This window comes from Actinia tenebrosa, unplaced genomic scaffold, assembly GCF_029948245.1.
Source record: "Actinia tenebrosa isolate PJP-AT-01 unplaced genomic scaffold, QUT_ActTen_1.0 PGA_scaffold8__29_contigs__length_14323225, whole genome shotgun sequence".
Classification (NCBI taxonomy): domain Eukaryota; kingdom Metazoa; phylum Cnidaria; class Anthozoa; order Actiniaria; family Actiniidae; genus Actinia; species Actinia tenebrosa.
In genome coordinates, this window is record NW_028292585.1 from 952,109 (window position 1) to 965,425 (window position 13,317).

Here is a 13,317-nt window from a genome sequence, read left to right on the forward strand (position 1 = left end):
GTCGTCGCATGACTAAAAATAAAAATGCTACAAAATACTAGAACTAAGCATGACACCTTCAAACTCATATCATTGGCTGCAGAGCTGTGCGCACAGCCCTGAGCCTTGAACGACTCTTGAATGAGATGACGTCACTATTATATTGATCAATGACGTCATTCATTGATGTGCTCGATGTTTGCAAGTTCAGGATGATGTCATAATTCGGCTTCAATTACAAAATAATTATTTGACCGCGCGCTTAGCTAGGGAGATGTCAATGGTTTTTTTATGACGTCAGATAATAGGTAGTATACGCATGCGCGCAGAACGTAGATGACCTTGGAGGGAAAACGCTAACTAAATATTTTTATTAACATAATGCAATAGAGCGTTTTCACGTGACGTCACAGCGGCCATTATGGGGTACCAAAACAATTCATTTTCTATCCTCCGGGAATTGAACTCTATTTTTATGCAAATACTGTGCAGAAAGTTTCTATTGTTTATGGCTGCCTTCTCACGTGAGTGAAATCGCTCTATATCGAGTGAATTCATTAACAATAACTATCGATGTTGTTGTTGAAAAATGTATCAACTTATACGACATATATAAGTTAAAATTCGACTTCTTCCCAAAAGCTTTATCAATTATTGTTGATTATGGTATTAACTTCTAAATCATTCAGAACATAAAAGCTGAATTAGTACAAGGGAAGAACGTTAAATAGATGTATCTAATGATACAACTCGTGAAATCTCATAAAACGCTGCACTGACAAAAAGCATGGAGATTTTGGAATGCGGCTCAAGCTGGGGGACAAAACAATAGGTTCTTTTGTTTTGGCCCCCAGATTGAGTTGCTTTGACTTCACATGCAAGGGGTTTATCGACTGTGTAACTCAGAGCCCGGTTGTACGAAGGGTCGATAAATCCTATCCAATGGATAAATTTATTGGATAACAGCATGGACTTAGGATTTATCCATCGGATAGCGATTTTCACCCTTCATACAATAATAGGTCTTTTGCAATAGATTGGCACGTGATTGTTACTGAATGGCAAAGAAATTTGAACTTCCTTTATTTGAAGATTTTTTTGCTGGATTACTAATGAACCCAAAACCTTTTCAAAAATACTTTTTATCCCTTACAAGATACTTTCGATTTCGAAATACGAAGCAGTTTAATTTTTTTTGCCATCCAGCAGAGCCTTCCCCAAGGAACCCTGAGCTGCATTGATTGTTTATCAAAGTCATACATCAGCACGTGACTTATTTTCGTCTTCTATGTTTTTTACCTGACAATGCTTTTGCGATCGAGTCTATTTATTTTTGTTTTTTTATTTTACTTGTAAAACGCAGCAGAGTTAAATTAAGTGATGTACATTGTACAGCCTCATAACGTTGTACAAAACAATAGAGAATCGTACGAAGCTCTCTCTTGCATCAAGTACGTATTATCTTTCACAATGGGAACTAATGCCTCGATTGTCTGTGAGCTCTTCTAACAAGAAAATATAACACAAACAAACTCGCGCGAATTAGCATGGACGGATATAAATAACCATTATGTAATAGGCAGATATAAAGTGGGTAGTCTCACGCAACCATTAGAAAATATATGGTTGAGGAAAGATGAAAAGATTTAAAGATTTTTCATTGTGTTTTATTCTCGTGACCACGACATTGATCCATGGTAAGACACAAAGTAATCTTGATTACCGTAGAATTTGTTTTCTAAGAACTTAATCTTTGAAATCCGTGTCCTTTCCGTATGTCTAGTCTCACCTGCGATCGCTCCTATCGCTGTTTCGGTAATCGCCAGCGATCGCTGAAGATGTGTATTCGTGTATTTGAATTTGTCAGTAACTTTTTTTCGATTTGCATTCGTATATTTTAAATTGTGCACCTGTGGACCACCGAACTGCGATCGCTGAAACACGTTTAGGGGCGATCAAATGAAAACCAGGGTAAAAGAATTGCGCATGTAAAAATCATTAATAATCCATTACAATGAGACCCTTTCAAATAGTTGTCGTTTAGTCACTTTTGACGTGTACATTTTTGGTGATCTTCGCAGTCTACGGCAAGGATTTAAGGATATGATTTTGAGTTTTGAAATTTTTGGTTTCGGTAGATACTCGTTATGTTTTTTTGCACGATAAAGAGAATGAAGTAAGACACAAGTTAATTTCTAGAATGGTTGGAATTTTTTAGTACCAGTATTCTCTCGTTTTGGTTTCATGCGTTTTATTCTTACGGTCTTTCTAATAGTGTTCTTTTAATATATCTTTTTATTCGTTTTACGAAGTTGTGCGAGCGACCACAAAAAAGCCAGATGGACCACGCAAAACTGTACGTCCTGAGATGGGGTGGCGTTATGGTGACGGACCTTGCATATGTAATGGCGTCATGAAAACAACAACACCAGGATGGTCTCATTCATCGGGGCCTCATCCATCGAGTCGTCCTCCAGGACCTCATCCATCAGGACCTCATCCATCGGGACCTCGTCCATCGGGAGCTCATCCATCAGGACCTCATCCATCAGGGCCTCCTCCATCGGGACCTCATCCATCGGGACCTCCTCCATCTGGACCTTCTCCATCGGGACCTTCTCCATCGGGACCTCCTCCATCGGGACCTCCTCCATCGGGACCTCCTCCATCGGGACCTCCTCCATCGGGACCTCATCCATCGGGACCTCCTCCATCTGGACCTCCTCCATCGGGACCTTCTCCATCGGGACCTCCTCCATCAGGACCTCCTCCATCGGGACCTCATCCATCGGGACCTCCTCCATCTGGACCTCCTCCATCGGGATCTCCTCCATCGGAATCTACTCCATCAGGACCTCCTCCATCGGGACCTCATCCATCAGGACCTCCTCCATCTGGACCTCCTCCATCGGGACCTGCTCCATCGGGACCTCCTCCATCAGGACCTCCTCCATCGGGACCTCATCCATCGGGACCTCCTCCATCTCGACCTCCTCCATCGGGATCTCCTCCATCGAGACCTCATCCATCAGGACCTCATCCATCAGAATCTCATCCATCAGGTCCACATCCATCAGGTCCACATTCATCGGGACCACATCCATCAGGACCTCATCCATCAGGACCTCATCCATCAGGACCTCCTCCATCGGGATCTCCTCCATCGGAATCTACTCCATCAGGACCTCCTCCATCGGGACCTCATCCATCAGGACCTCCTCCATCTGGACCTCCTCCATCGGGACCTTCTCCATCGGGACCTCCTCCATCAGGACCTCCTCCATCGGGACCTCCTCCATCGGGACCTCCTCCATCTCGACCTCCTCCATCGGGATCTCCTCCATCGAGACCTCATCCATCAGGACCTCATCCATCAGAATCTCATCCATCAGGTCCACATCCATCAGGTCCACATTCATCGGGACCACATCCATCAGGACCTCATCCATCAGGACCTCATTCTTCCAAAAATCGTTACACACCCTGCATATGTAGGAAACGTGCAGGTTCGTATCCAAATGAGAAAAAAAATTATCACAAACTTGTTTCGTTGTTGTTTACTTTTATTATTATATTACCAGAAAAAATTGCCAAAATAAAGCTGAGGATGCTACAGAAATGGATGCCAGAATTTGCTAACCGAAGCACAGAGGCTTACAAAAGAATGCATGACACCCTTGTTAATGAGGTAGGACATCTTAAATTTAAGTTTATCAAAGCTTTTAAATTGAGAAGCAAAGTAATGATTTGGGAACGGTTTTCTGTTCCAAGCTTACTGAAAACGTTCTTTGAAACTCGCTTATACGTGTCAACCTATTTTTCTTGGTATCATCTATCTTTTTCTAGATTTCCAAGGTATTGCAAATAACAAAAGAGGGCATAAGGAATGTAAACTTCACCAAAGGCAGCATTGTTGCTCGATTCGAGGTAGTTTATACATTCCAAAGCCAAGGCAATGTCTCGAAGGATATGGAGGACCCAGAAAAAGCCTTGAGGAACGCCATTCAAAGTGGCCAGTTAAGAGACCTTCACATTGATCCAGAATCGTTGGTGGTCAGTCAAAGCTTTTCAGGTACTTCCAGTAATTTTTTCCTTACTTGAATGTATTTTACGACAGTATGAGGGGTCCCAAAAGAGAGTCTTGTGGAATACCACAGTAATCATATAGGCTTATACAAAGAAAAGGGAATCATTTTGTTTTGCTTTTGTTTTCTTCAGGTGTTAATCTAACCTCATGGACATCCAAGCCAGATGAATGCAGCTCTAAATGCCACAACGACAAACACAACAGTAAGGTAGAGCAAAATCGTGAATGCGCTGAAGTGACGGCATCGTGTGATGATGTGCCTCTGACCAGAGAGACAACTTGTCATGAGGCATGTCCTGCCTATTCCAGTGCACATGGTTAGTATTGAATAACATAATATGCCATTATTCTTCATTCAAAAAGGTATGAGAAACAGTCCCAAAAAACTACAAATAACCTCTATTGCGTGACATTATTATATATTGAGAATGTTTATAATTTCCTCTAAATCAATGCTACAATGTCATTCTTACGATTCTCAGACTTGGCATTACATGTGAGTAGGGTTTGTTAGGTCTCTCCCTTGATTTGGGGTTTTTTCTCCAGCTTCTCCAGTTTTCATCCCTCGACAAAATCTTACCAGCTAAATTTTAATTCGATCTGTGAGTTATCCGTGTACTGCCGTAGTTCAGCCCAGAGGTTATTTTAGGGTATCGATAAAATTTGAAGGTTCTTGCATGTTTTTGCCGCTTATGACAATGATACATTAACAGTATGTTATTGTCCACGCTTAACAGAGCATCCAGGAAAGAAATGTTCATCATCATCGGCGTACTCATCGTAGCAGTTGTAATAGCTGTCGGTGTTGTGGTCATCACTAAGTGCAAAAGGTGAGCCATAGTTTCTTCTTCTGATTTCAAAGTTCGGCCATTTCAAATTCCAGTCCTTGTTTTCGATCAATCCCGAGCTAAAGCACTGTCAGTTTGTGTCAAAATATGTATGGCCCAAAATGAAATGTATTTTCCAGCCGAAACTGATCTCGTCAGACATGCATCCAGGACAACAGCAACAACAACGTTTCTATTGGAATGATTGACATAATATAATTACAATGCCTCTTTCAACGAGCTAGTGCTAGATGGTACATTAAACATATCAATGTCTATTGGAATTTCTGCTCATTGTGTTATTTTGATATTTATAGGGATCGACATAAACACATTAGCACCAGTCCCTCCATTAGCTCCATGAAGCAACTAACGAGTAAGTCTTAACACAATTAGATAATTGCCAATAACCAGTCGTCTATATTTTACCTATTTGAAGGACAATTTCAAATCTCGAGTGTATATTGCTGGGTTTCAATCAGCTGATAAAATTCTTTGAATCTCACTATATGCTCTAATAGACCTCCTCGGCTCTGACGTAATGTTTTCCCACTTCAGAGTATCTGATTTCTTTGTTTAAAGTTTGCGCCCGGTTGCACATGAGAAAACACATGAATATGGATACAACTCAAAAAGAATATTATTCTCAAGGGAATGACACGTGGTCTGAAATGGAACAACATTACGCTCGAGCTCTATTGGTAATCAAACACTGACCACCATGTGCTGTCAACCAGAAAGAATTCTATTGAAAACTTGTGATTCAGCTGATGAACATTCCGGCTGCACGAGACAGAAAATGACGTCAATTGAGCAATATCTTAACCCCAATATTTCTACAGATTTGAAGTTGTAAAAATTTTTTTAAAAAATTCTAAGACAGGTTGGCTGTATGTTATGTTTTCAGATAACGATGAACTTCAGTCACGATGCTGAATCGTCTCGAAGTTCAAGGAGACCCTCTCACAGATATTTTCGAAACCTATTGATTTCGCAGTTTCAAGTGTGGGAAAATAGAAGGACTTGAGTGAAGTAAATCAAACTTTTGTAAAAGAGTTCAGGAGTAGCAAGCTAATAGACCAATCAACGACAGCCGTCTATTTAACCAATCACATATTACGTATCATTTATTTAATTCGCACTCAGTATTTTTTAAAAGTATTTAGAGTGTCTAGTCTTGCAAGTTTTTTTTTCGCCAATTTTTTTTTTTTTTCGCCAATTAATTTTGTATAGCTGCACAACATTTTACGTATTTTCTTTAAAAGATACCAATAAAAACCTTCAGTTTTAGAAGAACAATCAGAAGTATTTATGCTTGAGCTGGCAGAAATTTTCACCTGTAAAATCCTTCACCATGGTAACGAATACGTCATCGTCATTGTGATTACCTTTTTGTTATTAATTCAGAGAATAAAAACAATTTCATTGAATTTGCATAAAATCTCCCAAAAATGCATTAACACTGCTGGGGAGTATAAACTCCAGCAGACCAAAGAGGCTATCCTCATGCAAAGCGACTTTTAGAACGAAGACTCTACATCGCAGTCAAGATGAAGAAAGCCGTAAGCTTCTCGCTAATTCTTGTGATAGCTGCAATTTCTACCCAAGGTAAAACAGCATGAATATTCTAAACTTTACTTTTGGTTTATTTTGCCACACTATTTCGGAAATTCTGAGCTGTCGGTTCCAAATAGAATTATTACATAATCCATCTCTGAAAACTTATGAAAGTTATACATTTTTCAAATACGAAACAAGGTTTTCCTTGCCTTCATTCGTACTTCGTACTAATCGTACTCAATTTTAAACGAAAAAAATGAAAATGCGTTAAACATCTGCAAGTTAGTCATATTTATCAGCAATATTTATGGATCAACAACATTACTGAGTTTGGCGGATATATATTTTCAGTGAGTTTAAAAAAATATTTTGGATTATGAAATCGGTCCATCGACCTGTACATCATTTTTCCAGCTTAGACATAAACTTTTCGACCCGAAATAAACCTGTTTTCTGTTGTGACGACATTTAAATTCATCTGTTCGGCGGATATCGAGAGAGGCTGGCGGAAACAAGCCAAAAAATCGACAAAGGAAACGATATTTTTTTATAACCAGGAAAAACACAGAAAGCAGTACTTGCTATATGAATTCCATACGTTTAAGCGGCATTTTATTTTTAGACGAAAATATTGCAAATTTCTATTACGTTAACATTGCTGTCATTTTGAATAACTTGCCTATGATCCCTTTTTTCTATACCAGAATGCCACAGCGAAAGCAAAAACGTTCTTTAGCTAAGCCAAAAGTAAGGGCTGGCTATTTTCCAGAGCAAAACTTAATTGGCTATACAATTCGATCTGTGAGTTGGCTATATACTGACTGTTATCAGCCCTGACGTTGTTTCAAGATTCGATGAAGGCAACACTTTAGGTACCCTGCTGGGAGTCCTTGTTACGCCACAAAATGTAATAACAACGCAAAATGTAATAACTTTTGACGCAAAATGTAATAACTTCAATAACGCATTTTAAAATTAATGTTTACTGAATGGACGTAAACGACACAGTAGAACCGAACAGAACAGAATAAGAGAATAGAGAATCGTCTGGGGGGAAAAACTGGTTAGACTACATTCAAATTACGAGATATTAAACAAATGCCCGCGACTTTTTTGTTAAGATTAAATGCTAATTTTTATGTATTTTTTATTGCTAATTGTGAACATTCTGACTAATTAATTTATGTTATTTTGGTACATTTTTTACCATAATGTGGTAAATTTTTTAAAGTGATATTTACTTAATAAAATGATTAACAAGTTGACAATATTGGATAATAATATAGCCCTTATCCATGAGACATCAATTATTAAAATCACTAAAGTATGTTGATCCTGAGTGCGCTTGATATTGGTGATATATATGAAGAGTTGCTGATTTTCCCCTCAAATATACTACTGTTGGAGTGAGTGGACTTGCTTTGTAAAAATCCACACGTTGAAATCGTGTATTCAACATGAATATTTATCTTAACGGTTCATGCGAAATTCAAGTTAAAGTCATCTGGTATGGTTCGTATGCCGAACAAATATTGATTTTCTTGATATTTAAAATGCGTTATTGAAGTTATTACATTTTGCGTCAAAAGTTATTACATTTTGCGTTGTTATTACATTTTGTGCGAATTATTACATTTTGTGGCGTAACAGCACTTTAATTTCCCCTCAGTAAGCGAGAGAAAGATACAGGTTTGATTCTGGTTTAAACTGGTTTTGATGCGCAAATCTTTATTACCGGCGGAAAGATCTATTTGATAACCAGAATTGAGTCCGCTTCAGAAGCAAAATGGCCGACAATTTAAAAGAGCTAAACCAATTCAAACCAACTTCCCAGCAAAGAATCTTTTCATTAATAGCAAAGACACGTTTGTTTCAGCTACCTACAGGATATGGAAAGTCGCTAAACTTTCAAATAGCAATACCGTTGAACCGGAAACCGATTATAAAAGGATTAGCTAGGATTGGGCTTGAGATACAAGGCTGTTTCTTAGCAACCGCCACGCATGCGCAAATAAAATACTACACGACTTCTGCAGTCTTCCATACTCTGCCAGCAGGGTAACTTAAAGGTTATTAAGAAGGCAAGTTTTTCCGGTTGGATTCCCTATGTTTCAATAAGTGGACACACAATTTTAATGTTTTTTAGTCGAGGGTGAAAAACGAAAGCCGCTTGGAACCCCGACGTCACCTCCCAAGACGGGATGGAGATTCGGGAATGGTCCCTGCATGTGTAACACATCTACGCCAAAACACAAAACACATCAGGTACACCCAACAGCAGGACATCATCCATCTGGACCACATGGTCCCCAAATGCACCATCCATCCAAGCCTCATGGACATCATCCATCGCCGGGACCACATGGTCCCTCAATGCGTCCAAGAAGAAATGGTCCCCAGGGACATCATCATAAGGGTTCTCACCCGACTAGACGTCCCATTCGTAACCATAGACAGGGTGGTCCAAAGAAACACCAACGTGGTCCTCATCATCGCCATGGCCCAAAGCGAAAACAGGAAACGAAAGTATGGAGGAAATGTGTTTGCAGAAAACCAGCAGGTTAGTTTGTGGTCCTAAGTAACGAACTCTGCTGAACTTTTATTAAACAGCCAGCCTCTTTTTAACATCTTCGTCAGATTACAGTTTCTATGCCTTTTTATCAGTCTTTCGCGCACCAAGACACAACTTCTTCTTACTAACCTCTTCAGGCCACTGCTCATATATAACTGATTCTATTTAAAGTCGTAAGAGTTCCAATTAGTTGAGGATTTCGTACTAAAATTATACCTCTTTTTAGCGACTACTTAACAATTCTTCTAAATAATTTTTTTTGTCTTGAAACAGATAAGGGTTTCAAAATAAAGTTCAGGATGATGAAAAAATGGCTTCCTGACATGGCAAACCCCGGGTCTAAAGCTTACAGACGACTGACTGACAAAATTAATAAGAAGGTACGTAGTAGTAGACTAACGCATCCTGATTCTCATCTATCGTTTTGGATGAAGATACATAAAAGGCTGACAAGAGAATATGAACTAAGAGAAGGAATCCTACCTATATAGCCTTGTAACCATCATGTGCACAGTTTGATGCTATTTTTAGCTTGGAGATATTTTGAGCGATGAACCTGATTGGTTGATTCCTTGAGGGTAGGCGGCTTCCAGTCTTGCAGTAAACAAAGCCTGTGTTTTTGTCGTGGACGTAGCGAAATATGGCGCTTTTCGTGTCCTAAAACGAGGCATCAAAGAGAAGCATGATCGTCGCGCGGGCATGGTAACGAGTTAAAAACAGCATCAATGATTCTAAAAATAGCATCAAAGTGTACACATGATGGGGCACGGGGATTCCTTCTCTTAGTTCATTTTCTCTTGAGGCTGACCTATATGAAGTATAAGCCTAGAGATGATCTTTAAAGTGAAAGGGCCGAAATCCTAAAAAATATTTTTATTGATAAGAATTAATTTTCTTTTAATCTTTCTCCAGCTTTCTAAAGTTCTTAAAACAGAGACGAAAAGCATCTACAATATGCGCTTCACGAAAGGCAGCATTGTGGCAGAGTTTGAAGTCAAGGAGTCGGAAATCACGAAGGACCCAGAGAAAGCCTTGAGGCACTCCATTTATAATGGTCAATTGAAAGACTTGGAGATTCAACCAGAATCCTTAGTGGTCCAGGAGAGTTATTCAGGTAATCAAAAGCAACATAACAAGCTAAATTCCAATTCAATTCCCATGTTAACCGTGGCCTGACTTAGATCTGCCTAGACGTTTTTTCAGGGTAAATTGTTACTTATAAATTTGAATAATTTCATTTTCATATTTTGGAGGGTTAAAAAATAATCAAAAACATCTGTCTTTTTAAGGAGTTAAACTGAGTGAATGGAAAACAGACGAATCTGAATGTCACAGGTGTCACTCAGTCACGCAAACACGGGAATGCACAGAGGTCACAGCCTCGTGTGATGGAATACCGCTGACCAGAAATGCCAGCTGTTACGATGCGTGTCCTCCTTCTCGAACAATTGGATGCGGAGGTTTGTGTATAATTTATATGAACATGAATCGACTGTTATTCCCAAATAACACAAGAGAAAAGGGCTAAATGAGACGATAGGACATCTTTTTCTAATTTTAAGAAGACTCGAAACTGACGCTTTTACTTGAACGCACGCGCTCCAGGGACAATGACCTAGACATTGTATTTTACGATAACTTACAAATTTCTCGCGCGCTGATTGGTTATTTTTTATCATCAATAAGAGGACAGACACATAAAAAACTGATGTCTATTTGTTAATTCTAAAAAGAAAAAAATTAAAAACTGTACGGTGAGTACGAAATACCTTAAAATTGCAGTCAGTAGTCATGTTTATGAATTTTATACTTGTTTTTGTAAATAAAAATAATAATAAAAAAATGAAAAATTCAGAGAAAAGAAGTAAAACAATTCAAAAACTTAATGGGGCAGGAATTTAGAAACTTTTTTTAGATCTTTAAAGTTGGAGTGTATGTGAAACTATAGTAGTAGAAAACAACTTTTAAGTTTACATTTCTTTAATGTGAGATGTAAATAAGTTTGGATACAGTTTTCAAAACGCTTTTTGGTATGGAGGCGCAGTTTTGCAATGCTTTCGCACTCCTGTTCCTTACATAGGCAGCCCATTGAACAGCTATAAGCATAAGCCTACCACTATGCCCTAGTAAATCAGGGCCCGGTTGTACGAAGGGGGGATAGCGATATCCAATGAAAAAATCCTTATCCAGTGGATAAGTGATCCAATAAATTCATTCAATGAATTAGTTTTATCCATCGGATTGCGTTATCCACTCTTCGTACAACCGGGCCCAGCTGTTAATCAACGTTCCCATGGCATTTGTTAACGCAATTCTTATTTCTGTAATATTTAAAGGATACAGCAGATTTCAAATCGCAAAAGTGATGCTCATTGTTTGTCTCATCGTGGGAGTATTGTTGATCGTAGCAGCTTTGGTCGTAATTAGAATCAAAAGGTGAACCACAAACTTACTGTCCCTCTTAATCACTGCCACTCCATGCACGTTCAGTATTTAAAATGCCTTCTTAGATTTTGTAGACCATATACTATTCAGTATCAATTTCGGATTCTAGCCAAGGTCCAAATTGATGGTTGAATTTTTGACCACTCTCAGGATCACTCTCCAGTTTTGAATTTTCTGTTGCTCAGCAAAACATTTATCATGTGTTCCAGTGAAGGTCGCCGGTGGAATTATAAAGTTTTTGCATAGTTTGTGCATTCTTTACTTTACCGTTGGTATTTGTGAATATTTGGACAATGAAATAAGGATAACTCTGATATGAGTAAATGAGTCTGTAATCAAGGAACTTAGCGGTATCTTACAAAAAAGGTATATTCTAATAAACGTCTAGCCTCCTTTGCAGCCGTTCTTAGGGTCGTCACGCAACGTTGCGTGACGACCCTAAGAACGGCTGCAAAGGAGGCTAATAAACGTCCTAAGAAAACCAGATGGTGAATAATTTGGCACTGAAATGAGGGGGACACTTAATGAGTCTGTAATCCAAGACTACAGCGGTATCTTACAAAAAGGTCTAATGCAATAAAGACCTAAGTCAACCAATTTTAAAGGCTAGGCTGCCGTTGCTTGAGTCCATGGTGATCAAGTTGCCGATTAATAGTCTAATAATCCGTATTGTTGATTTATTTCTTGTTATAGGGCTCGACGCAACAATCTCAAAGAAAGTCCCTCGACCAGCTCTTTCAAGCCATTTGTGACAGAAGGTAAACTGAAGCATTAACTTCTATATTTCATGATTCAAACTGAAAACCTTTTCTCTTGGCCTCTTTACGACAAAAACAAACATTTTCTTTTCTGCTACCAGACGGAGCAGCTGTACGTACATCCCATAATAATAATGCAGTCCCGTGCACACATACACAGGGATCCCGATTCTACAATTCCTCTTTTATCCAATTATCAAGATATGACTTCATTAAGGCACAGGGATATATCTTTTATCAGAATTTGAAAATTTTTCATATTTCTATTTTATTGCAGATAACCATAAACTTCAATCAAAGTGTTAAAAAAGCATTTACTGAAGCTGTCAAAACGGCCTACTATATGCACGCTACTTTAAATTGCACAACTCTTCGACAATACTTTTAGTTCTGATTCTACATGAAGTAAATAGTTGAATGGTAAAATATTTCTTGACTTGAGTGATGCCTCTTTAATTAAGTCATGAATCAAGGTTTATACTTCCAATATATTAATGACTTTGATGTCAGGTGAGGTATTTCAGTTTATTTGTTGTAACTAGTAATACTATAAATTTAAAATACCCTTTATGAAAGCCATGATTAAAATAATGATGCTTTTGAAATACTGGTTGTGCGAACCAGTTCAATTTTGTATTTTTAATGCACGTCACAGTCGTTAACATATTGGAAGTATGAACCTTCATAACTTAAAGACGCATCTCTCAAATCAGGAAACATCTTACTATTCGACTATTTACTTCATGAAGAATCAGTACTGGAAATATTGTCGAAGGGTTCACTTTAACGACGAGTTCGAAGCACTGAAGTCATTGAGAAAGGTGGACTGTATTCTTTGTAGTGTTTATATTTTGATTTAACAAGTAGGCGTACGTGTTCAGTTTTGTACAGTTATTCACCACGAGCAAATACCAATCGACAAGGAAAGAATCAGCCAATCAAAAATATCATAATAATCAACCAATCACGCACTTTGCTTTAAACATGTGGTGAACTTATTTTATCAATAAACGTCACGAGCTTTTTTACCTTGCAAGAAATGTGAAGTTATTTTTTTCTTTCATACTTCTCTCCCTCTTCTATACTCCT

At 38.5% G+C, this 13,317-nt stretch overlaps 2 protein-coding genes across 3 annotated transcripts; both read left to right on the forward strand.

Annotated features, from left to right (window-relative positions):
* Nucleotides 1-1,584: 1,584 nt before the first annotated feature.
* Nucleotides 1,585-6,323, forward strand: LOC116300861 (uncharacterized). 2 transcript variants are annotated; one of them, XM_031709823.2, is made up of 8 exons: nucleotides 1,585-1,676; nucleotides 2,292-3,485; nucleotides 3,561-3,667; nucleotides 3,826-4,051; nucleotides 4,198-4,383; nucleotides 4,806-4,896; nucleotides 5,211-5,269; nucleotides 5,801-6,323. In XM_031709823.2, exons 1-8 carry the CDS (start codon nucleotides 1,616-1,618, stop codon nucleotides 5,827-5,829), a joined length of 1,953 nt encoding a protein of 650 aa, XP_031565683.2. In that variant the 5' UTR covers nucleotides 1,585-1,615; the 3' UTR covers nucleotides 5,830-6,323. The 2 variants fall into 2 exon arrangements, with proteins under 2 accessions (XP_031565683.2, XP_088897068.1); XM_089040942.1 differs by lacking the exon at nucleotides 5,801-6,323 and having other exon boundaries at nucleotides 4,804-4,896; nucleotides 5,211-5,268.
* An 11-nt stretch (nucleotides 6,324-6,334) lies between these two features.
* On the forward strand, nucleotides 6,335-13,268 carry LOC116300860 (uncharacterized). Its single transcript, XM_031709822.2, has 8 exons — nucleotides 6,335-6,501; nucleotides 8,600-9,013; nucleotides 9,299-9,405; nucleotides 9,938-10,139; nucleotides 10,315-10,485; nucleotides 11,362-11,461; nucleotides 12,164-12,228; nucleotides 12,506-13,268. The coding sequence occupies exons 1-8, from the start codon at nucleotides 6,444-6,446 to the stop codon at nucleotides 12,532-12,534; spliced, it is 1,146 nt and encodes a 381-aa protein (XP_031565682.1). The 5' UTR covers nucleotides 6,335-6,443; the 3' UTR covers nucleotides 12,535-13,268.
* Nucleotides 13,269-13,317: the final 49 nt, after the last annotated feature.